Genomic DNA, 26,705 nt, shown 5'->3' with positions numbered 1-26,705 from the left:
CTAACCCCAAAGGAAAACTGTATGTAGCCAATATTACAGCTGTGGTTAAACTAATTTATACTAAAGAGTGAATTATAGCTCCCATACTTTAAAAAAAAATGTTTTTATTGATTTTAGAGAAAGAGGAAGGGAAAGCGAGAGAGAGAGAGAGAGAGAGAGAGAGAGAGAGAGAGAGAGAGAGAATCATCGATGTGAGAAAGCAACATCAATCGGCTGCCTCCTGCACAGCCCCCACTAGGGATCAATCCCACAACCTGGGAATGTGCCCTGACCAGGAATCGAACTGGTGACCTTCTGATGCACAAGACAATGCCCAACCAACTGAGTAAAACTAGCCAGGGCTAAATAACATTAATTTACATGAATTTTTATTTAATGTAGAAGTACAAGGGTTTATTCAACGACAAAGACTTATAAAAAAATAAAAATCTTACCTAATAATAGACAAACATGTAAATTGACCATACCTTCGCTACACTAACCAGCCAATCAGAAGAGTATGCAAATTAATCTAACAAAGATGGCGGTTAATTTGCATACATAGGCTCCAAGTGGTGGAGTGAAGCCTGATGGCCCGGGGGCCGGCGGAGCAGCAATGGCCACAGGGCCGGCGGATTAGGGAAGCCTCACGGCCCCAGGGCCGGCAGAGCAGTGAAACCCTCATGGTCCCAGGGCCGGCGGAGCAGTGAAGCCTCACGGCCTCCGGACTGGCAGAGCAGTGAAAGCTGGCAGAGCAGCGAAGCCTCACGGCTCCGGGGCCGGCTCCAGCTGGAGCCCGGCCAGAGCGAAGGTCTGGGTGCTGGGTGCTGGAGGAAAACCCGTGCCAGCAGCCAGGGGAAAGGAAGGCCTATTGCACGAATCTCTTCGTGCAACAGGCCTCTAGTCCTATATAATAATAGACAAATATGGTAATTAACCATACCTCCGACACACTTCCCATTGGCTAATCAGGGCAATATGCAAATTAACTGCCAACCAAGATAGCAGCCGGCAGCCAGGCAGCTGAAGTGAACAGGAGGCTTGCTTGCTCCAGTGATGGAAGAATCCAAGGTTCCCCGCCTGCCGCTGCTGGCCTCTGAGCTGCACTCTAAGAAACAATGTTGCAATTATAGAAGCTAAACAAACCCCAGAAACCTGCTTTCAGCCAGCCGGGCCTCAGAGCTGGAGCTGCAACAGTGTTTCAATTATAGAAGCCAAACAAACCCAGATACCTGCTTTCAGCAGCCAAGGTCTCAGAGCTGGAGCTGAGCCTCAGAGCTAAAGCTGGCTCTCAGCTCCAGTGACAGCCATAGAAGGTAAATAAATCCCAGAATAAAAAAAAGAAAAAAGAAAAAAAGGAGAGGTTGGGAGCTTCAGTCACCCGCCAGCCTGAAAACGGCCCTCAGCCATTCACCCAGACTGGCCAGGCACCCCAGTGGGGACCCCCACCCTGAAGGGGGTGTGACCAGCTGCAAACAGCCATCATCCCCTCATCCAGGCTGGCCAGGCACCCAAGCGGGACCCCCACCCTAATCCGGGACACCCTTCAGGGCAAACCAGCCGGCCCCCACCGGTGCACCAGGCCTCTATCCTATATAGTAAAAGGGTAATATGCAAACTGACCCTAACAGCAGAAGGACTGGGAATGACTGGTCACTATGACACACACTGACCACCAGGGGGTAGACGCTCAATGCAGGAGCTGCCCTCTGGTGGTCAGGGTGCTCTCACATGGGAGGAGCTCTGCTCAGCCACAAGCCAGGCTGATGGCTGCCAGTACAGCAGTGGTGGTGGGAGCCTCTCCTGCCTCCTTAGCAGCGCTAAGGATGTCCGACTACAGTTTAGGCCTGCTACCTGCTGGCAAATGGACATCCCCCAAGGGCTGCCAGAGGGATGTCTGATTGCCATCTTAGGCCCAATCACCTGGGGAGCTGGCCTAAGCCAGCAGGTGGCCATCCCCTGAGGGGTCCCAGACTGCGAGAGGGCACAGGCCGGGCTGAGGGACCCCCCCCCCCCAAGTGCACAAATTTTTGTGCACCGGGCCTCTAGTTTATATATAAAATGCTAAGTGACCGTCCGACTGGTAGCTATGACGCCACAATGACCACCAGGGGGCAGATGCTCCGACTGGTAGCGGCGAATCCCCACAGGCCTGGCAGAGGGACCCCACTTTCCAGAGGGACCCTGCTCACTCCACAGATGCCCTTCAAGCCACAGCACTGCCCCAGGTGCGGTCTGCTGCGGAAGGCCTGTCCGGCCTGCCAGCCACCTTCTAATTAATTTCCTTTTAATATGCACGAATCCGTGCACTGGGACACTAGTATAAAATAAATGTGAGCAAAAAAAAAAAAAGGGTTTATTTCTGGATAGGGAATCTTTCCTGTTTACTTTTAAATTGCACTGATTTTTTTCAATCACATATAAGGCTGCCTATGGGAGGGGAGAGGAGAGACTTTACTGTCCTTAACCTTAACAAATGAAAAGGGCTCTACTTCCTCTTGTTTTGCCCAGCCCTAATACCTTGACACCCCAAATACAGCCAATTAAGTGTTCATCCTGTCCTTTGAATACCTAGAACCAGAAGAACTGTCACTAGGCAAGCCAAATCTTTTAACATCAGAGAGATAGAAAGGGTGGCCATCTAAATCTCTGGATAGATTCTTGGACTTTTAGAGGGACTGACTGTGGAGCTGTGATCTCACATGTCTAATTTTTTCTCCCTCTTTCTCCAGCTACTCTCAATCACATGATTATCTGCTTACAACTTTAAAAAATTAGAGGACTGCATGACTAACTATAGAGATAGCAAAAAGATCAAGAGTTACTAGGGGCTGGGGAGAGGGAGAAAAAAGATAAGAATTCTTAAACCATTCCGTACCATACTGTAATAATGGATACATGTTATTATACATTTGCCCAAACCCACAGAATGCACAACACAAACAGTGAACCCTAATGTAAACTTTAGTTAATAATAATGTATCAATACTGGCTCATCAGTTGTAACAAATGTATCACAGTAAAATGATTTGGTGGTAGGGGGAGTAGAGTGATAGGGGTATATGGGAACTCTGTAGTATTTACTTCCCACTCTTTTTTTTTCTTGTAAATATAAAATTAATCTTAAAAAGAATCTATTATTTTTTTTAAGTTAGAGGAAATTCTGGTGAATAATCCCTACCAGGTACAATAGCAGCTAATACAAGCCAAGGCAAGCTGTGCAAGAGGAAGGCAAAAAGTAAAAAATTAGATTATAGCACTTGATCACAAACTGAAGAAGACAGTAACTAAAGACAAGGAAAGAGGCTTGAGGAAGTGAGGCAGGGGAAAAAAGACAATTCTCACAGCATTTTTATAGTGACTGGTGTGCAAAAACTAAAGCAAATGTTATCTTCCTTAGAGAAAGAGAAACCAAACTTAGAAGAGGCACTGAGATACTCAGCAGAAAAATCACCACTAAGCCTCAATTATAATTATGAGTGTCACCCTGATGCCCCTCCCTGTGGCCAAGAAATCAGTTTGTCATTGTAACCAAGTCTGCAACCTGTGCTGGTGCCAATCTTTACGGTAGACTGAAGTATTTTTTTCAGGAAAATCAAGGGATAATTGCCCAGTATCAAAAGAAGATTAGACCCTTGGGAAGAAAGAGGGGCATCCCTTTTGCCACAGGATGATTCTCTCTGGAATAACATAAATGGTTCTTCCAGAGACATGTCTTTGATAAGCAGAGCTCTGGTTCTGACAGCCAATCTGCTGAATGCCAAACAGAGCACTCAAGCGTTCTACAATGACTCAAAGGACACGGCAAGGCTGCAGATTTATTCTGCAGACTTTCCCTGCAGAGCTACTCCAGTTTTTCAAAGGCAAAAAGGGAGAACTTTTTCTTTCCAGCCTAGGGAATTGCAAATTCCACCTGGGATCGAAAGACAGAACTATGTTTGCTCAAACTCTGACATCATCTATGTGAACTACAAGATTTAAAAGCTGGAATGATAGCTGGCAATTTTAGTCTTTAGAGCAGAAGTTGGTTCAGCTCTTCAATCTGCCAGCAGAATCAGGAGCCACACAGGGCACATAGTGTGCCAGACTGGGAATGGCTAATTTCACAAAGTCGTCCTCATTCTCTATGTACTTTCACACGACAATTGCAAACAGTTCAGATTCTTACCAAAGCATAATCTTACGCAGTTCACTGCACAGAGAAATTTCAAAGTAAAAACACGAAAGCACTATTACAAAGAGATAAACCCCAACACTTCCATCTTTTCTCTGTAATTCTTTCTTTTTTGAAACCCTATACTTAACTTGATAATTTTGTTAGAGAAAATTTAAAAAGTGAAACCTATCTACAACAATCTATTAACAACAGCATTTATCCCTCACAATTTTTATGTCATTTCTTCTAGATGAGCTTTTGAAAGAGAAAAGCTTTCTACACATCCTAACTCAAAAGTAACAGCCATGTGCTATGATTTATAGGACAGTTTCTCTGTGGTTAAATAGATTCAGCCCTCAAAAAAACAAAAGGAAACGAGGCTAGAAACCTAAGATATCCAATTTCTGTTTAAAACCTTTTTGTCATGATAAACAAAGATTTAAAAACACTAAAATTTAAAGGTAATCACCTCTATTTTGATTTTTAAAAACATGCATTACTATAGTGACCAGGTACCCTGGAATAGGTACTGGAGCAAAAGGGTTAGTAATAGCAAAATATAACACAGAAAAGTATAAGCCGAAAACCAGAATAAAAAATCCCCCCCCCAAAACCCCAAAATATACAACCCTTTTAACAAAAAAATGAATAAAAAGAGGACAAAATAAAGATGTTTTGCTTTATAAGCAATATTGGCAAACAATATACGTGAAATTTTTAGATATAACCAAGTCTAAAAATTTAGCTAAGTGTTTACTAACACAACTGTAACCCTTTCAAAGGGTTTTATGATTTGGTTGTAAAGACTCAATTAAGATAAAAACCAGGCTCTGACCAAACTCCAGCTCAAGAGGCTTTTCTTATATTATAAAGTCTAATTTAAAAGGGGCACCGTGTTTTAAATCACTGGCATATGGTTAAAAAGCTTAAATTTGCCCAGTTACATCCTTTGAGCAGAATGTGTAAGCTCTCTTTCTTCTCCTATGAAAGAGCTTCCTAAGAGCAGCTCCTGCACCTTAATTCATAATGCACAATTTATCGGCGTTCCGTTTCCTTTCTAAATGGCCGGGAGGGAAGAAGAGCTCCACAGCCACTGTGTGTGGTTAGTAATGGCGCTTTTACTTGTCATTGTACAAAGCCTGTTAAATATTTACAACACAGACAGCAATATCTGGTCCTAAACACCAGTTGTATGTTTGAATTTTTTTTTGAAATAAATCTATGACAAGTTTTCCCCAGCAAAACGCCAGAAGACTTTTCTAACAGCTTCAAGAGACCCAGTGGGTCCAGAGGAGCAGTTATAGGCCATCTGGTGATTACTTATTATTATTTATACAGCACTGTAGATGTACACACAGATGTGTTATGAATCCACATACAGAGCAGGCCCTAACAAGGGCTTCAGACAAAATGCAACTGCTGAGCAAGTCAATCTGCATTAAAGAAACACACTAACCAGAGAGTGGGAGCACGCTGGCTGTTATTCTATCTGCCACATTAGCTGGAAGAGTATTTGATAAAAGAATGAAGAATTCTATACAATAATGACAATATCTTATAAGTCAACAACCTAACCATATGTGGTTTTTCAGGGGTGGCAAATGAGAATTAATAAAGGACAGGATCTCAGATCCAGAAGGCACTTTATAAACTTGGCAGTTTGTAAAAAAAAGGGAGTCGGAAAGCGTCCCTCTCCTAATTTAGGAAGAACTGAGATATAAACATACAGGATTTTTTTTTCCTAACAGCAATGCTCTGAGAACAGTTTCTGGGCTCTTATTCCAAATATTAAGTCATATCCAAGAAAAATAAGTGAATAAATGAAAAAAGTTTACCTTAATTTTTTGGGTATAGCTCCAATTAGGTTTATACAGCTTTTTTTGAGGCAGACTGGAACAAGAATGCTTTTAATCTACTATGCTTTTAGTAATATAATAAAAAATATAACATGGAAAACTAAAATAATCACCTAAATGTTTCTAAAAATAAGTGTCCAGAGCGCCAGATCTGACGTTCAAAAACTTGGATTTAATTCCTAGTTCGTAAAACCTCTACACTTCTTTTTACGCCAGTCCCAATTTTATCAACACAATGCATAACAGTGGTCTACTTCCATCACAAGGTTACATAAAACTGCAGCATATTCAGAGTGAACTGAAAGCTATTGCAAAATCAACATATTATTACAAAAAACAAGGTTAGCATTTGGCCTAATTGTGCATAATGCAGTGTATTTTCAGCTGCCTGACAGCATGCAGGCACTCATACCAGATGGGAACTGGATGAATTATTGAATGAAATATGAATTATTAAATAAAAATTTGAATTTTTTTAAACTCTTGGCAGAGGGTGAGGAAGAAAGGCTTATTTGTTTGCCTGAAACTGCCCTCACCTGTTGAAGCATGTAAAGATAGCATATACCACCATAAATGGCATTTACCCACCAAAGCCATTTCTTCCCTTGTTATTCTCCAATTCACGATGCTCCCTTAATATAAAAAATTCAGTAATCAGCACCAACCCATTCTTCCATGCTTTTCTTTTGTGCTAATGCCAGTTAATAGGGAAACTTGCCAAAGGGATAGAATTAAAAATCCAGAGTCCCATAGTATCTGTATGGCCCATTTAATGGGAAGGCTGGGATAATAGGAATAATCTCTATAGATTTGTGTTATACAGGCAGTAAAACATATACCTTTGTAGCATGCCAGCATTTAACCAATCACAGAAACTATTTGTTGCCTCATATATTACAAGGCAATAGAGATTTAAGGGATAATGTTCATGGAGGCAGAGGATACGAAGCAATAAACAGCATTGGAGGTTGGTTAAATGCCAAGTGAAGCCAGGACTACAGCATCATAAACATTATTCCTACTATATGACAAGATAAGGAGGTACAAGAAACTGCCCTCAATCCCACCACAACTAAGGCTCTACTGCTATTCTTGGCCTTAGAAAGGAAAAACAGGAGTTCCATGAGCAAATTACATTTCATGTCTCAGAAAGGTATGAACAGAACCCCAACTTGTACCTAAATGTCCTCTGGGAGGAGAAAAGCTCTAATAGTAGATATCCTCAGAGGGGAAAGGAAAGAGTAACAGCCCCTAAGGTCACACTGGACAGAGAAACAATCAAAAGATTTTTCCTTAAAAGGACAGCATTGATACAGAGTAGTTATTACAGAAACCTTTCTCAACGACTAATAATAGGATGATACTATACGTTAAGTAGTATCTCTTCATAGGAAATGTGTTCCTGTTTTTAAGGAAATAGACATTTTAAGTAATAAGCTTATATGACCAGCTTCTGCTCAGTGACTTGATTACGATAACCAGAAAGACTACTTAAATATGAATAATTTGTACTGTAATACAGTATCTATCTATGCTTGAGAGGAGGTATAGAAATATGGAATTGGTTGACTATTGAAAATAAAAACTGGACAAAAAGCATCCAAAAGGTATGTTATCTAACTGCATCCTCATGAAATAATATATCTAATTAAAGATTACTGACCAATACATAGTAATTTTTCCTACTTTATAATCCACCTTCAAGTAAAAGTGCCTCCTAAAGCATTAAAAAAATCACAAGATTTGCTGGATTCAGCCACCAACTATATTTCTATTATTTAACACTCTCATACAGGCAAAGCCATTTTATAGTCACAATGTTTTTAAAATAAAAGGCTGGCAAAAGTAGGTTTATAGTTGTGATATGCAAAACACAGAGGTTATTCGTGTATTATAATTTATTATTGTATTATTTTCCATACAAACAACTATAAATCTACTTTTGCCCCACCCTGTATATGCTATCTTTTAACCATCACATCAAAAACCCATACAACTCAAATTTAACCAGCCCTTTGTCACAGGGAATCTGGGGCACGATTGCCTTAACAACACTAACCCATTCTCTGGAGGCAACTCTGTTAACTACCTCTGCTGCCACATTCCACAGAGAGGTATTAGTAGGAATATTGCTTTCCCTGAATTCCTCTTCATGAAGGTGATGAGGCTCAAGAGAAAGAGAGTCTCAACAGAGAAAAGCCATATCACCTGTCTTTTCAGATAAGAATGCAGAGAACACAACCTTTAGCAGCCATCTCTAAAAAAAAGTACAGGCAGCATATTTAGAACTCAGCTGTGTCACATCAGACTTACTGTTGGGAAGTGGATCATGAACAGAATCCAAAAATAACAGCCATTAAAGACCTAGCAACCAAAACATGTTTATGTATCCATTGAAAGCCTGGTGGTTTTGATTATATGGTGGAGAGTATAATCCACTAGTCTATTTTTGGTGAATTTTCCTTTCACCTTCCTAACTTAATATGAAAGTGTAAGATGTTTTCTGAGTTTGGGGGTACCTGGGGTAAAGCCTGGGCAGGCAACAGATATTAAAATAATGCAAAATTCCTATAGTTTTTGTTTGTTGGTTGGTTTTTAAGGATCAGTCTCTTGAATTATAATTTGCTTTCATTCTTTCGTCCTCTAAGCGGTTCTCAACCTGTGGGTCGCGACCCCTTTGGGGTGAAACGACCCTTTCACAGGAGTCGCCTAAGACCATCCTGCATAACAGATATTTACATTATGATTCATAACAGTAGCAACATTACAGTTATGAAGTAGCAACGAAAATAATTTTATGGTTGGGTCACAACATGAGGAACTGTATTTAAAGGGCTAGCTAGAAGGTTGAGAACCACCAGTTAGAGTCTAACTGGTAAAAGCCACTGGTTTTTGAGACTTCTATAGCATTAAGTTCTAAACCATCCCTAACAAAAATTATCATGGTCCTTATTATCCTTCCTGGGACTTAGCCTTTTTATTATTTTACTATTTCTGGAATAAAGAATGTGAATCAATGACAAAGGTCTATAAATAGCTTAAAGGCCTCCAGGTGTCTCCAGAATGAAACCATTTTCAAGGTATATAAGGAAGTTGGATGACAGGTCAAGGGTAGTTCACTGTACCAAATTTATCTTCTCTGCTAGATTTTCACTATTTCATATAACAGTAAATCTTGCAGGGATCCCACTCTAGAGTTACTGGTATTTGTTACCAGATATTGGGAAAAACTTGGAAGAAGACTAAAATATAAGTAAAGATCTACAATTTCACCTGACCATAAAGTTTTAGCATGCAAGAAGGTAAAAAAAAAAAATCTGGCTACCTTCAAAGCCTTAAGTTGCAGCTTTCTATCCTTTTTCTATGAAACAAGTAACTTCCAAAAGAAGGCAGCAGTCTCCCGAAGTTCTGCACCCACTGAGGGGAAAAAGTCTTCAAGACCTACGCCAGAGTTTATCATTAATCCTAACAACCAAAATACCAACGAACAATTCAGAAATGGGAAGGAGAAGTAGGAGAAGAAAAAGGCTTATGGTAAACAACTCCACAATATAAGAAACCAAAGTGAAAAGCACCTACTGATTTCCTACCTCTAGTCCAAAATGAAAACAACAACAACAAAAACACAACCCCCCCTCCCCCCCCCCCCCACACACACAAAAACCCTTCTCCCGGCTCTCAAATTTCAGTGAAAACTACTCTTTTCTGATGAGACAGCTTGAAGAAACATTATTTAGATCTCTCATCCTCAGAGAGCTTAAGAGATGCTTTTCCCATGTATTCCTTTATTTTTATCATCCATTTTTATTTCTTTAAGTCCTTGTCTGGGTGGTTTTGGCACACTACATATAAGAGAGATTATAGGCGTAGAGTGGCTTAAATAATAAGTGAAGAAAAATAAATGTAAGTATGAGAAAAATATATATTTTCACCAAAAATGCAGGTTTTTAAAGTAAAGAAGAAAAGTGAAAAAGGTACCAGGTATCAATTATGGGAATCACATTAAATACTTTTATCAATAAATTCACACAAAATTTTGGAGGAATCAGGTTCAGATATGTACTCCAATACAGATGTCTGAAAAGTGAAACAAATTTACTCTACATTCCCAAGTGGCTTCTATTGTAAAAAAAAAAAAAAAAGTATAAACCACATGGAGAAAACATGCTGTCAACAATAAAGCTGAAAACTTTGACAAGGAAGGAAATACACCCTACAATGCTGAATACTTCAGAATACAATGCGTTTTCAGTCTTTTCTGAAAATTTCAGCATTTACTGGAATTTGAAATCATCCTCTGCCTATTCCTTGTGACCATCCCCATCTCATCCACCTCTCAAATTCCAATTATTAGGAATCTCTGGAACTTAACTCTCTCTTCTTTTTGTCTAAGTATTTACAATGTTTAATAGAACTAGTCTGCAATCTCACACACCACCAGTAAGTGTCACTGGACAGTCACATGACATATTTCTAACTGAACAGAAATTCAACCCTTCAGGATCCATAAAATCAATTCATGAAGACAGAGAAAACTTTCTTTGTATTCCTTTATTCATCCTTTGTGGAACACAGAAATAGGGGAAGGTATAGGATGAAGAACCAAGAAAGTACAAAATGGGGGGAAAAGGCAGTTTCAAAAAATTACTTTATTAAAAAAGTATATGATGAAAAATAACTGACACATGATATACACATCCACAAACAATAACATGGCAGCAGGGAAAATGGCTGAGAAGTCTTGCAGCTTATATATTGCTATGCGATCTCAGGTTCTATGTTGGATTTGTCTTTCTTAGATATCTGCCATAGCAGCTAACAATGATTTTCTGAATCAACAGTCAAAAGAAACTTTTTTTCATATTTAAAAAATCCAAATAGACTCTGGCAAATTGGGGTTAACAATGAATGGGTGCGTTCTCAGCTGCCTATCCAAATATATTAAGCTGACTTTCATATCCATGAACGTTGAGGAGAAGGTATTTCAAAACTTGGCTTTGTATTTAGATAGATAGATTTAGAAAGGAGAGAGAGCTACGTGTATTCCTCAACACCGTGTTGGAAAACAAACACCAGTAGAATAACAATATGAAAGAAAGAAAGGCAGATTTCATTACAGTAGAGTGCTTACACTTCCTCATAACTTGGATTTACACACTGCAAATCCTCTGATCTGATTACCTCCAGTGATCACGTAAAATACCGGCTTTAAACTCTTTGCCTTAGTGATAAAACAGCCACTTTGATTCACAACGAGACATTCACAATAAAGTATATTGTAAACGTACCTGTCCACAGCCCGGGGCATTGCACACAAACGGTCTGTCGTCTCCCATATTTCATGTAGCAGAGCGGAGCTGAGGAGGAGGAGGTAGGGGGAAAAGTTATGTTAAATATGCTGGAGTTTTAAAAAAAAAGTGCTTCAAAAATATCAACCCTAGAAACAGGTGTTCCAAGAATGCCATCTATCAAAGCTGTAAACACAGGCTACTTTGGGGAGACACATTAGACAGGTGGCATATGATCTACTTACTGTGCCTCAATTGAAACTTTTAATTAGAAAAATTTAGACCTAAATAGTCAAGGAATTTCAAACCTTTTGCTGTATTTTCCCTCTTTCTGCTACAGTATATAATACACTTCTCCAGTATGCTGAATTACAACCAGTGCAGTTCCCTATGTCAATAAATCCACTGAACGCTCGATGCGGAAGCCATATTTCTGAACTAGAGAAGACCAAAATTTGTCATTTAATTAATTAAGGGATTATAGGAGGGGTGCTCCATTTTACAGGGCTATAATCTGGCTCCCTGGTGGATAAACTAGGAGACGGTTGGCAAGGGCCGTTTATCCCAGATTATTGCCAAAGAAAACAAAGCACCCATCCTATTGGACTACACGGGAAATAATTTTCATTAATAAAAAATAAAAATAAAAACCTTCTTCCCCACTGGGAGCCTCCCTCTCCCCCCACCAATAGTCTGTGGCAAATGGAGAAATATCGGTGCCCTTCCCCCTCTGATTCTATTTATGGCTAGGTTTTTAAAAGCAGCAATAAAACAAATGTCGACTCTTTGGGGGTTTACTGGGTGAATATGTTCCGGCTGTTTGTGCTGCTCTCGGTCAGAGTTCTTGGGCTGATCGGTTGCAGCCAACAGATGTGTGCTGCTGCAGGGGATAAAGAAATGGCACTAAAAGGCATCACCATCCATCCTCTCTATTTCTCTAAAGAATTTAACAGGGTTTATATTGTTGTTGTTTTTTAATTATTGAAGCTAACTCTTGCAATGCTGATAGAAATTCTTCGTCAAAGAACAATAATTCCAATATGAATGTGCTGGGGAAATTTTTCATCTCTCTCCTAGGAATAAAATTAGAAATACAAAAAATAGATAAAACGTACTTTGAAAGGGTGGGGGAAAAAGGAGGGGGGATATAAAAACAATCTTTATAGGATAAACTCTTAAAGGACATTTTCAAACATCCTTCTATAAGAGAGAAAGATATATGAAGGAATATGAACAAAAGAAGGTGAAAGAGAAAGAACTGAAATTTGAATATGCCTTCAGAATTATAACCAAATTTCACATTTTTATCTTGGAGACAAACCAAAATGTCAGGTTAACCTCAGTCAGGCCTGCATTAAAATAAAATACGAAAGTGCTGGTAATCAGAATACCATGCTTAAAACTCAGAGGGTAGCTAGGTAACAATGCTTCTTCAGCTCTCGAAGACTCACTCTGGGGTTGGGAAACAGTATTTCTGGTAGTCTGATCAGTAATTCCACAACCAATCGGTGTTTAAAATTGTGGGGTGCCCGTAAAATAGAGAGGGCTTCTTAGTCACCTTTCAGTGTGACAGGAACAGGGTCTCACTATGAAGAAACTGGTGCTGCGGCATTATTGCTGTAATGGAAGAGAGCCTGCATGTACGTAGGTGTACACAGATTTATATCGCATTTAGCCAGGATAAATTGCTTCAATAAATTGTGTTCCTGAGAGGCCAGCTCAAGCTGATGATTGGGTACTGGGAAAATGAGAGCTTTATTTTTCTTCACACAGCCTCAGGACACGGGGATTTTTCTGGTTTATCTGTTTGTTTTAAATACATGATGATTTTTTAGCACTTTCTGGAACTACAACATAGTACAAAAAATAAATACAACTAAATAAAAGTAAATAAATGCAAAGACCAAGGGCATTAAGACTGAAAATTTAGAGTATTTATGAAAAGCAATTTATCTCCAGAAAAAATCCTACAACTGCTGTGCTGGAGATAATTTCCCTTCCTAATCCCAGAAACTGCTTTCTGAATATAATCACAAAATGAGATTTTATTTCAACAAGGTTCTCTAACATATTTTCAGCCAAGAAGTAAAAAACTACAAGGAATAGAGGAGATACAAGGACCAGACAAGATTCCTTATTTTTATCTTAGTTTTGTTATTTGAGGCTAAGTTTTTTTCAGTTTTCTACCTAGAGGAGGAAAAGGGTCCTGGCTAAGGAGTGAGGCAATATTGGCGTAGGAAGTAATGAAATAAATTCTGGAATGGTTTCCCCCAAATCACAAAATTCAAAAATTTACCTGGTTTTGCACAATCACATTATAATATATGCCTTCCAAATTTTATTTAATTGAATCTTTACTAGGAAATAGAGATGAAAAATCATAACTTTTTAAAGCAATTTAAAGGGGAGCAAAAACAAGTTGGGGGGAGGGAAAGCATTAAAATGTAACAGAAGCATGCATTTTCATGACTTAAATATTCTAATCTGTCAGTCACTAACTAGGATTTCCGGCTTCCTTCCCTATTTGCTGGCTTTTGTTTGCCATTTTCACCAAAGGGAGATCACAATGGGAGGAAGGAGGCCCTCTTTCTTAAGTACCCACAATTATTCTTAAATCAGTCTCTCAATCTCTTGCCCCTTTTCTTTTTCATCATTCTTGCTTTTCACTTTAAAATGATTTGTCTTTTAAAAATATTATATATTTAGCAACAATAATGATGTCTCACCACTTTAAGACATTTCTAGCTAACATTAAAAAAAATTTTTCCTGGCCCATGTAGATCAGTTCGATTCCCTGTCAAGGCACATGCCCAGGTTGCAGGTTCATTATGGTCAACCAATCGACGTTTCTCTCTCAAATTTCTCTCACATCAATGTTTCTCTCTCTCCCTCTCTCTCTCAAATCAACAAAGACTTACTTTTTTGCCTTGGCTAGCGTGGCTCAGTTGGTTGAAACATCACCCTGTACACCAAAAGGTCAAGGGTTTGATTCCTAGTCAGAGCACATGCCTAGGCTGTAGGTTCCATTCCTAGTTGGGGTGTGAATAGGAGGCATCTGATTGATGTTTCTCTCTCTCTCTCTCCCCTTTCTTTCTCTCCAAAATCAGTAAAAGCATGTCTTCAGGTGAGGATTAAAAATTAGTGATAAAACGAATAAAAACAAAATTTTTAAATAACAAAACAAAAATAATTTCTCCTCCTTTCCCAGTCTGTTGCATCAATTGCTATATACAATGAATGACATTGCTTATTTCTACTTCATACTTTTAAAAAATCTCTAGTTATGAGGTCAAACTGATGCCCTCTCAAAAACAAAAAGCAACACATTTCTGCAGTATAAACCGACTGGGAGAAAAGGTGAATTCAATAATGATATTGCCATTCACTAGAATTTAACTCAGTTCATTTGTAACTGCACTGTTTGACAAGTAGGTCATGTGTTCTGGCCATGGCACTCACATCCATAGTATGCTTCTTGATCTTCAGGATGAAACTCAAGCATTTTATAGAACTAAGCAATAAATAGCAGGTAAAGGAAATATATAGGGTGTCCCTCCCAAAAATGTATATACACTTTAACAGCTGACAGCTCAATTTTGAAAATGAAATATATTTTAATAAACACTGCCTTTATAATTATTCAAAGTGTGTGCATTCATTTTGGGGGGAACATCCTATATTTAGAGATATCTCCAAAGGGAAGTGGAGAACTTAGAACAGGGGAAAAAAAGGATGCATAAAAAGGCTGTCCTAGAGGCCAAGTCTGCCATGGAAAAGGCTCAAGTACTCAAGAATCAGCAGAATGCATAAATGATAAAAATTAGTATTTGCTCAAAAGATAGAAAGTTATCTGAATGCTGGGAGGGAACTGAAGAATTTCCAAGATTTAGAAAATGATTTTTCATAACTTGGGGTAATTTTGTAAAACCTATGTTAAATAGTTTTGTCACAGCCAGAAGTATAACCTAAAATGGTCAATGTACAAATTAAAAAATTATGTCTCTATTGTGCATATGTGTATCTCTCTCTCTCTACCTTTATATTTTTAAAATAAAATAAATTAAATATGGAGCCCTAGCTGGTTTGGCTCAGTGGATACAGCATCCGCCTGAGGACTGAAGGGTCCCGGGTTCGATTCCAGTCAAGGGCATGTATCTGGGTTGCAGGCTCCTTTCCCGAGCAGGCCCTGCTCGGGACCTGGTCAGGACTCATACAGGAGGCAACCAATCGATGTGTTTCTCTCACATCAATATTTCTGTCTTTTCCTCTCTCTCCCATTCTCTCTAAAAATCAATGGAAAAATATCCTTGGTGAAGATTAAAGAGTAATAATAATAAAATAAATAAAAAATAAAATAAAAATGGAATCTGTCACTGAGGTCCAAAGAGTCAGTTCTCTGGACCTGGTTATAATGTGATTATTTCTTTAGTAACCAACTAATGTTAATAAGATGGCCCAACTTTCAGTAAGGAATAAAAGCCATATACAAACACACCCAAGGGTCTGTTCTTAGGTTCCTAATAACAAAAAGCAGCTGTTGCTAGGTACAAAAAATGAGAAGGGCACATGTACCATAAATATCAAAGATTCATGAAAATCTAGAAGGGGTTCAGACTAGCTATCACTCATTCATTCAGAAAACATTACTAAGGAACTACTAAGTGCAAGGGAAAGTGGACATAAAAATAAAAAGACAATAGACCTCTGCAAAAAAAAAAAAAAAAAATCACTCATCTAAGTCAAAGAAAACCAGAGCTGGATAGTAACGTGGTAAAACAGATTTTATTCAGGATTATGGCAATACGGGAAAAGACATCTCAGTATAAGAACTGGGTTCAATTCCAAATACAGCATGGGCAAGTGGGAATGCATAGCCAAGCACCAGGGCGAGGGGTCGATGGATAGAAAATTACTAAGAGGAGAAGGGAGATTCTGGCTAAATTGACCTAACAGGATTCTTGCTGAAGACAGGCCAGAGTGATCAGACATCACCTGGTGGATGGTGGAGGATGAAGAACCTGATCAGATATGAGGGTGATCAGATATCGGGGTGGAGGAAGCAGTTTTTACTAAACTGGATTTTACGCCCTAGCCGGTTTGGCTCAGTGGATAGAGCCTCGGCCTACGGACTGAAGGTTCCATTCCAGTCAAGAGCACCTATGGACTGAAGGTTCCATTCCAGTCAAGAGCACATGCCCAGGTTGTGAGCTCAATCCCCAGTAGGGGGCGTGTAGGAGGCAGCCGATCAATGATTCTCTCTCATCACTGATGTTTCTATCTCTCTCTCCTTCTCCCTTCCTCTCTGAAATCAATAAAAATATACTTAAAGACTTCCACAAAGCCCTAAGCACATCCCCCCTTGTCTTACCCCCCCTTAAAAATAAAGAAAAAAAAAAATATATATATACTTAAAAAACAAACAAACAAAACCACTGGATTTTACAAGGAAGTGCATACACAGATGGGCCTAAAAGGTTTAGGAGCCTCATTAAAATTTGGACAGGCAAAGAATCGTCGTCATCTGACAGGAAAGATGCCAGGTAAGTAGTAAGAATGATGGCTTAATTTATAAGTTCAATTAGTCAGAGGTAATCAGTGCACATATTAGACCCCTTGCTATTTCACCTCTTCTTTGTAGTCATTCATCAAATTGTTTTGCTAGCAATTCTAGAGTATAGACTAGAGCACAAAAAAGAGGGGTTAACAGTCTTGGTAAAAAATATGACAAGGAAAAAGTTTGAAACTAATAACCACAATTTACTTTTTAGGCCAAAAAGTAAATTAACTCAGCTTAAAATTCATTAATTCACTAAATATTTTCTTCAGTGCCTGCCATATGCTCTAGGCCCCAGAATTCAACAGTCAATGAGACAGACGAGGTTTCTACCCTCATAGTGCTTATGGTCTAAAAGGAAAAAACAAATATTATGCCAATAAAATAATTTTAGATTAGTAACAAATAATTCTATGAAAGAAATGAAATAGTGGTATGTTAGTGACTAGAAGTGAACTACTTTGTTTCGTGAATAAAAAGGAAATGGCTATATTATTTGTGACCAAAGGGGAATGGGATAGAACACAGAAATCTAGGTTAAAATTCCTGGAAGCCTTTCCTCTTACAACACAGTTGATGTTCAATAAATATTTATTTAATCTAATGGTGATATTCAAGTATACTTTGCTCAAGTATAATTTGAGTTTTTGCAGAAAGCTGTTGGGACCACAAAACAACTGCTATGCAGGTATTTATGTATTTAAAGCTATTCATAGAGAAGACATTTTAAACATATATTTACAACTACTTTGTGCCTAAGGCATTTTATGTGACTACTAGACGCCCAGTGCACAAATTCGTGCATGGGTGGGGTCCGGCCAGCCCGGCCCCAATCAGGGCAGATCGGGCTGGGCCTGTCTGGAGGAGGAGTTGGCGGGAGGTTGGCCAGCTGGCCTGCCCCATCAGGTCCTATCAGGGCCGGGTTGGCTGGGGGAAGGGGCTGTGGGCGATTGGCCAGCCAGCCCCACCCATGAATGGAGTGGGGGGTGCCAATCGGGGGCCAGCGGACTAGGGGAGGAGCCATGGGTGGTTGACCGGCGGCCCTGCCCTTGATGGGGTGGAGGGACAGATCTGAGGTGGGGCCAGGTGGGGGGAGCAGCTGCAGGAGGTTGATGGGCCGACCACGCCCCCTATTGGGGTGGGGGTGGGCAATCAAGGGTGGGGCTGGCCAGGGGGAGGGGCTGCGGGCCAATCAGGGTGGTGGGGGCCCATTAGTGTCGTGGGGGGGGGGCGGGGGCGGGGAAGGGCTGCAGGAGGTTGGCTGCCCAGCCCCACCCCCTATTGGGGGGGGGGTGCGATCAGGGTTGGGCGAGCCATGGGGAGGGGCTGTGGGCCTATTGTGGTGGGGTGGGCTGATTGGGGGCGGGGCTGACTGGGGGAAAGGGAGGGGCGTTTGGCTGGCAGCCTGCTCTTGATCGGGATGGGAGAGTCCAATCAGGGGCAGGTAGGCAGGGAGAGGGGCTGCAAGGTTGGCCAGCTGGCCCCAGCCCCTGATCAGGCGGTTCGCTGGCCACAGTGGGCGTCATAGCGACTGGTTGTGACGGTTGTTATGGCCATTACGGTAGCTGGCTTTTTATATATAGATATTCAACCAATTCTGTGCTTTTCTTATAATCCAAATACCATAGAGATCTATAACCAAATCTATAGATTTTGGTTAGAATGTTAAAAATGGGGAGGAGGTATCTGTAAAGTTAACCCTTAATTGCCCCTTGAAAACAAAACCTAGTCCAGAGCTGTTAAACTATATTTTCAAGTAAAAGAATGCTAATTGAGGATGCAGCAGAAAGGGCAGCTTAATATACAACTTTTGGGAGAACAAATTGGGACAGTAATTCTAGAAAGCAATCTGACAATTTTATATTAAGTGTCTTAAAATGCCTCATATCCTTTGAACAAATCATTCTTCTTTCAGGACTTTATTCTGAAGCTAAAACCAGAAACATAGACTATTTATACATTAAAATGTTCATCATAGTCATATTTGTAACAAAAATAAAACAAATTAAATGTTTAAGAAGGGATAAATATAAATTAAGATATTCCCTTACAACAGACTATATTTAAGTTAAGAATGTTTCTGAAAGCTATTTAATGACATTAGAAAATGCTATATACTAAGTCAGGGGAAAGCAGGATATAAAATTACATATGCACCATAATTTCAAATCTATAAAAAAGCAAACAAAATAATAAACATAGAAAGAGAGAATACTAATATCAAATGTTAATAATGGTTATGAATGGGTAATGGTATTCCAGATTATTTTATTTTCTTCTTTGTACTTCAGTATTTTCCAAAGTCTCTACAATGATCACAGGTTGCTTTTCATAAATTTTTAAAATTATAATGTAATCTAATAATAAAAAAGAATGTCAATCTGCATGACTTAAAAACATATGTCTATATGTTTTTTTAAAAGGCCCATATCTCCTACACTGTTTTAAATAACATTTTTAATTGTTTTTTTGTTATTTGTTTTTTTGAGAGGGAGAGAAAGAGAAACATAATGAAAAAGTAAAACACTGATAGGTTGACTCCCATTTGTACCCTGAAGGCACCCCAACCATGCTCCTCACCGGGGCACCTGCAACCTGGGAATGTGCCCTGGCCCCAATCGAACCACCACCTCTTGGTGTACAGGGGGACACTCCAACCAACGTAGACACAACAGCCAGGGTTCTGCTAGACTATTTCAAAGCACTAAACAGTATATTTACAAATCATACAAAGTTGTTCATTCTCTATTACAAAGTAACAGAACCAAATGACAAATTAAGTTCAAAATTGACTACAAAAAAAAACTTTCTAAAATTATAAGCGAATAGCTTCATATAGAAATAGACATGGTGGAAATGTAAACATATCGATACACAAGGTACATTAAGCAGTTCAAGTTAATTCCTTTGTTGCCTTCAAGGACCCATTTTCAGAATCCCATGAATGCTCCCTAGCAACGAGTATTACTTATAAACACAGAAATTTCTTCAACCATCTATCACAAAGGGGATAAAGAGAGCTGATTACCAAGCTTACCAGGTACTGAATGCCTTTCAGCTCAGCTATAAACAACCTAAAAAATTTAGACAGGCACCTAATCAAAGTTCTATGGGCTCCATTACCTTATGATATTAAAAAGAAATGATACACAAACAAATCTCTTCCAAGAACACAACTTTGGATACCAAGTTTCAAAGTCTAAGATAATTTAGCTGCTGTTAAATTAATCTAATAATAAAAAAGAATGTCAATCTGCATGACTTACCTCAGCCGAATCAACATTTTATTCACCATAGAATACTCAGTGCCACTAGAAAACTGAATTAAACTGCCCTGCTAGTTTGGCTCAGTGGATAGAGCATCAGGCTGCGGACTGAAGGATCCTGGGTTTGATTCTGGTCAAGGGCACATGCTCAGGTTGTGGGCTCGATCCCCAGTGTGGGGCGTGCAGAAGGCAGCCAATCAATGCTTCTGTCTCATCATTGATGTTTATAACTCTCTCTCCCTTCCTCTCTGAAATCAATGTATTTTTTTAAAAAAAACTGACTTAAGGAAGATTCCAATAAACATAAGAATTGTTAGACCATAATGCAGGTTATGTGAACTCCCAGAAAACAAAGGAAGCTCATGTTTTACTAGGAGTAGTTTATTTAGTAATTGAAATCTCTGTTCCTAAATTCTGGGTCCATTTTCCACTGTATTATTTAGCATAACATCAGTTTACATATATTATTTCATTAGTAGGTAAATCAATGGCCCCAAAAATATTATATAGAAAGCATATATATTACTATAACCTTATACTAATTAGCCTTATTGTTTTATATTGGGTTTTTCTAAAGCACTTTGCTAACTAACAGACTTGAAAACTGAGGCAGAGAGCTACAAAAAACAGGCAAAAGATGTGTCAAGAAGTTGAGGTTGGCCTGAATCCTAAATTACCTGTTCTCACATACCCCAAATAAGATATAAAAATGGACACCACATTTTTTTATAAGTCTTTAAAGTTGGATGACAATTTGCATACTGTAGACTGACTGCTAACTGAATTGTATATTTCCAAAAGTTTACATACAACAGGTGTCTCCTATATGTTTATAATATAAACGAATGTCCAGAAACATTAACTTGAGGGACTACAAGTTCTTGGAGTGTCATTTGTCTAGGACAGTGGTTGGCAAAACGTGGCTCTTTGGCCCCTTGAGTGTGGCTCATCCACAAAATACCACGTGCGGGCGCGCACGTACAGTGCGATTGAAACTTTGTGGCCTATGCGCAGAAGTCGGTTTTCAGCCTGGGTGAGTCTCTTTTGAAGAAGTGGCGTTAGAAGAAGTGGGGGGTGTTGGTCGGTCCGGCGACGGGAGACACAGTGCAGGCGGGCTGCAGAATACACAGCGCGGGGGAGGCATGCGTGATTCATGCATGAGTTGTGTGAGCCAGTCAGTCAGCAGTCTCATTGTGCAGTGGTTAGTGCTAGTCGTGTCCGCAAATCCACGCGGTGACAAAAGATAGACGAAACACGTATATAAGATGAGTGTGGATGGGAGAGTTGGAAGGGGTCGACCTCAGCGAACGTACCTCAATCAGATTGAGGACGTTTTTAGCAAAGGCCAGCTTAGGAGTACCCTAATTAAGTTAATAACAATGTACCTACCTATATAGTTTAAGTTTAAAAAATTTGGCTCTCAAAAGAAATTTCAATCATTGTACTGTTGATATTTGGCTCTGTTGACTAATGAGTTTGCCGACCACTGCTCTAGGAAAATGAAATAATGCCCATAGTTTTAAAATTAAGTCCATTTCACTATAATAAACATTGAAAAACACTGATAGGTTGGCTCCCTCTATTTAGACCAGTGGTCACCAACTGGTGGCCCATGGACCACTGTGGTCCATGAGGTCCAAAAGGTTGGCAACCACTGATTTAGACTATAACTGGGAAATTAATAATCCAGTTATCGTCTAAATAAAGGATTGGCGGGGGAGAACCAAGATGGCGGCATAAGGTACAGACCTGTGCGTGCTGCCTCCCACAACAACATTGAAACTACCAACTATAAGACAAACAGCTATCATTCAGAACCATGGGAAAGCTGGCCCAGTGGAAGGAAACTGGAAGGAAAGAAAGAAGAGCATTGAGACTGAGTAGGATGTACAGAGGCGCCAAGAACGGAGGTACGGAGTCAAGCACCAGGGGGGCTGCAACTGGATGGGCGGTTTTTTTCAATCGGAAGGGGTTACAAACTCTCGAATCCACTGAGCTTGTTTGGGGCGGATCCTGAGGTCCCAGACCCCTATGGGGAGAGGCAGGACGGCCTTGCAGCAGGTCGGAGAGCGAGGGTGGCTTTCTCACGGAGCTGCTCGCCGGCACTCGGGGACGCTGAGACACAGAGTAGCGGAAAGGCGAGGAGTCGCGGAGACGCCATTGCTCTTTGCTCCGCCCCGGTGATTCCCGGAGACCCCGCCCTACTCAATTTACATCCCCACCCAAGCTGTGCCAGTGGCACATAAGGAACCACCTGCGCTTTTGCAGCCTAACCCAAAAAACTGTAGATGTCAACTCCTTGCATACATAAGGGACACACTCAAGAAGCAGAATTAGGTTCAGAGGAAGCCGGAGCTGGACCCGGCTGGGCCGGCAACATGGAACCGCTGTACCAACAAACGCACAAGCAGGTCCACCAGATCCACTCTCACATGGGACGCTGGGAGATGGCAGACAAGCAGTCTGTGCACTTAGTAGAAAACGAAATCCAAGCAAGCATACCAGATATTCAGCCACCAAGAACGCCTGGAGATTTTGCCCAGCAAGGAGCTGCCCAACAAAAGACAGAATGCCAAACTTCATGTTGACCAGTTAATGTATGATGTCCAGCACCTGCAGACTGCTCTCAGAAACTTCCAGCATTGGCAATATGCAAGGGAGCAGCAGGAGAGACAGCGAGAGGAGCTTCTGATTCGCACCTTCACCCCCAACGTGGGATGCGGCGCCCCCTGCGAGGCTGCGATGGCCCCTGCGAGGCTGAGACGGCCCCTGCGAGGCTGAGACGGCCCCTGTGAGGCTGAGACGGCCCCTGAGAGGTTGAAATGGCCCCTGTGAGGTTGCCCCAGCCCCTGTGAGGCTGAGATGGCCCCTGAGAGGCTGCGCCAGCCCCTGCGAGGCTGCGCCGGCCCCTGGGAAGCCGAGAAAAATACCACATGATCTCACTCATTTATGGATAATAAAGACCATTATAAACTGATGAACAAAAATAGATACAGAGGCAGAGCAGCATTGAACAGACTGTCAAACTACAGTGGGAAGCCTGGGGAGGGTTGGGGGCGGGTAAGAGATCAACCGAAGGACTTGTATGCATGCAGATAAGAATAACCAATGAACACAAGACACTGGGGGGTAGGGGAGGCTGGGGGAATGTCAAGGGGCAGGGGGGAAGGAGACATCTGTAATACTCTTTGTAATACTTTAAGAAATAAAACAAAATTTTAAAAATTTAAATAAATAAATAAATAAAGGATTGGCAAACTTTAGCCCATAGGCCAAATCTAGTTGGCCATCTGTTTGTGTATGGCCCACAAGCTAAGAATGGTTTTTTTTGTTTGTTTGTTTGTTTGTTTTATGGGGGTGACCAGCTGTTCTTAACCTTGATAAATCATAGGTCTCTTTCCAGTGGTTAATTCTAATGCAAATCATGTTGAGCCAAGTTGGAGAAATTTAGGAGGAAATTTTTTTTTTGTTTTTGCTCTGAGTTCTTGTTACTACCAGATTATTACCTGGGCAAAGAGACCTTAGTGAAAGGTATCTCAAATTTTTCACAAATTACCCTGCGACTTTGAATTTGTTGCTCATTGTTTTATTAAACTCTTTCATAAACACTTTGCGTTGTAATTTATTGACTTCAAGTAACAGATAAAAGTGAGTCTCACAAAGTAAATGTGAAATCCATAGGCTGCTCAATAGCACAGTGGGGATGCAGACTGTGATCTGGAACTACCCAAAATTTCCCACAGGCAGCGTATGCTCTGTGTTTATGACCTTTTCCCCTAAGAATGGTTTTTACATTTTTAAATGATTAAAGAAATCAAAAGAATATTTTGTGACATGTAAAAATTACATGAAATTCAAATTTTAGTGTTCATAAATATAATTTTATGAGAACACAGCCACACTTATTCTTTGCATGCTGTCTATGACTACTTTTGTGCTACAGTGGCAGAGTTTAGTAGTTTTAAACAGGGACCTCATGCCTACAAAGCCTAACATATTTACTATCTGGCCTTAGTTGCCAACTACTGGTATTTATACTGTTATTAATTAAAATACATGGTTAATTAAGATATCCCAATTATGACAAATGTTAGAGTGTATATTTTGTTAATAAGGATTTTAATTTATTTTTTAAAAATATATTTTTTTGATTTCAGAGAGGAAGAGCGAGATAGGAACATCAATGATGAGAGAAAATCATATGATTGGCTGCTTCCTGCACACCCCCTATTGGGGATGGAGCCAGCATCCAGGCATGAGCCCTGACTGGGAATAGAACAGTTACCTCCTGGTTCACAGGTCAACAATCAACCACTGAGCCACACTGGTTGGGCAATAAAAACTTTGATAATGTGACAATTACTAAATTATTTAATTTTTCAAAATTCAGAAATTATGTTTTCTTAAAATGTGGTTAATTTAAATTAACCCTAGCCCTGGCCAGTTTGGCTCAGTGGCTAGAGCATCGATCTGTAGACTGAAGAGTCCCCAGTCCAATTCCAGTCAAGGGTACATGCCCAGGTTGCAAGCTCAATCCCCACTGAGGAGAGTGCAGGAGGCCCAATCAATGATTCTCTTTCATCATTGATGTTTCTAACTCTCTCTTCCTCTCTGAAATCAATAAAAATATATTTAAAAAAATAAAGATGTTTTTAAACAATTAACCCTAGTTCTGAATATTTAGCATATTCACCTAGCACCTCATTAAAAAACAGATTCCTAGGCCTCCTATATTCATTGGGCTTTGGCTTCAGAGAATTATCGCCTTGGGTAATTCTGACACCCTTTGAGAAGCACTAAAATAGAGAGCTTATAGTCCTTCTGTATGGTAAGAAGCTCTATTTTTCAAGTTTGGTACTATAAAATAATTCTCAAAGTGAGCTCCAGGGATCCCTATTGATCCCTTTCAGAACGTTCACGGGTGTTTAAATCATACATGGCTAAAGATCTACTTAAAGGGCAAGGCATGCCAATGCATTTTAAATATGTTTTATTATTGTTGTTGATTTTAGAAAGAGAGGAAGGGAGAGATAAAAACATAGATCAGCCGCCTCCTCCACAGCGAATCCCTCTACTGGGGATCAAATCTGCAACCTAGGCATGTGCCCTGACTGAGAATCAAACCTGGGACCTCTTGGTGCATGGGTCCATGCTCAACCAACTGAGCCACATCTGCCGGGCCCAATACATTTTATATATTTTTATTGATCTCAGAGAAGAAAGAGATAGAAACATCAATGATGAGAGAGAATCACTGATTGGCTGCCTCCTGCACATCCCCTACTGGGGATTGATCTGCAACCCAGGCATGTCCAATGCATTTTAGTACAACAGAGTATCAAAAGTTCACAGATACAGTTTTTGATTTTACACATCTAACCTTTAACAAACTATCACTTTTCAAGTTTTGGTGTAGTATCAAAAAATAAAGACTATCTATAATTATCTGAAAAAGAACCTTTTCTTTTCCTATTACATATCTGTCTGAGCCCACGGTTTCTTCATATACTTCAACCAAAACAACATATCATAACAAACTGAATGCAGAAGCAGATATGAGAATCCTGCTGTTTTCTATTAAGTCAGACATTAAAGAGATTTAAAGCTCTTCCCTTAAATCTTTTGGAAACTATTGTTATTTATGTTATTTTAAAATAAATTTCTATTTCTAAAATTTGTCCACTTTAACTTCTGATATACTAAATATCAATAGATATAACCAAGATAAACAAAAATTCTTTGGAGTCTTCAATTAATTTTTAAGAAGAAAAAGGGGTGGATTCTAGGACCAAAAGAAGTTGGAAACCCACTGCTTTAAGAAATACAGAAACAGTAGAGTACCCTGGATTGATCAATCAAAGAGCAGGTTGAAATTAATTTTGAATTTCAGGCTCAGACATGCAGGAACAGGTTTCAAAGAAAGGACCCAGATTAACTAGACCAAATAGTTTTGTAGCAAATGACAAAAAACAGATGGAAGTGAGAATTAGGCTGAGTCATAACTTAGGCAACACATGGCCAAAGTTTAGAACCTATCTGGAAGCAGCTTCATACAACCAACTACTTGAGTAGAAGTTTTTATCTCTCTAGGCTTTTGGAGGATTCAAGGAACTATTTTTGAACTATCCTCAGAAAAGCTAATAAAGCAAAAACAAAGAAGCAACCACTTGCTAAAGTGACAGCAGAAGCAGAGCTAGAAATAGAGAACATCATACCTATGTTTGACCTCAATATGCATTTTAAAAACAGAAAAATTCCTGGAAATTGGTAAGCTGTCAAAATCTAATGTGTTTCAGTTTTTTTCCTATTCATTTTCAGATAAAGTAGGATCTCTAAAGCAATAAACCAATACTAATCAACCTTAAAATACCAATCTTTAAAGATAGGTTAGAAATCTTCATGGACTTGCGCTGGCCAGTGTGGCTCCGTTGGTTGGGCGTCCACCGTGCACCAAAAGATTGCTGATTCAATTCCTGGTCAGGGCACATGCCCAGGTTGTGGGCTGGATCCCCAGTAAGGAGTGTGCAGGAGGCAGCTGATTGATGCTTCTCTCTCATATCAATGTTTCTCTCCCTTTCCCTCCCTCTCTCTCTAAAATCAATTTAA

At 39.9% G+C, this 26,705-nt stretch overlaps 1 protein-coding gene across 7 annotated transcripts in view; it reads right to left on the bottom strand.

The window, feature by feature from the left end:
- Nucleotides 1–26,705, bottom strand: part of LOC139007081 (cyclic AMP-dependent transcription factor ATF-7) — a 109,364-nt gene that overhangs the window by 75,293 nt on the left and 7,366 nt on the right. For all 7 annotated transcript variants that reach the window (XM_070410105.1, XM_070410107.1, XM_070410109.1 and 4 more), the window contains exon 2: nucleotides 11,280–11,348. In XM_070410105.1, the coding sequence (XP_070266206.1) occupies nucleotides 11,280–11,327 (48 nt within the window). In that variant the 5' untranslated portion in view covers nucleotides 11,328–11,348. The remainder of the gene's footprint in view (nucleotides 1–11,279; nucleotides 11,349–26,705) is intronic.

Source organism: Myotis yumanensis, unplaced genomic scaffold (assembly GCF_028538775.1).
Source record: "Myotis yumanensis isolate MYYU_CA2020_CCGP unplaced genomic scaffold, mMyoYum1.0.hap1 SCAF_3, whole genome shotgun sequence".
Classification (NCBI taxonomy): Eukaryota; Metazoa; Chordata; class Mammalia; order Chiroptera; family Vespertilionidae; genus Myotis; species Myotis yumanensis.
This window is presented reverse-complemented; position numbering and strand designations above follow the sequence as displayed.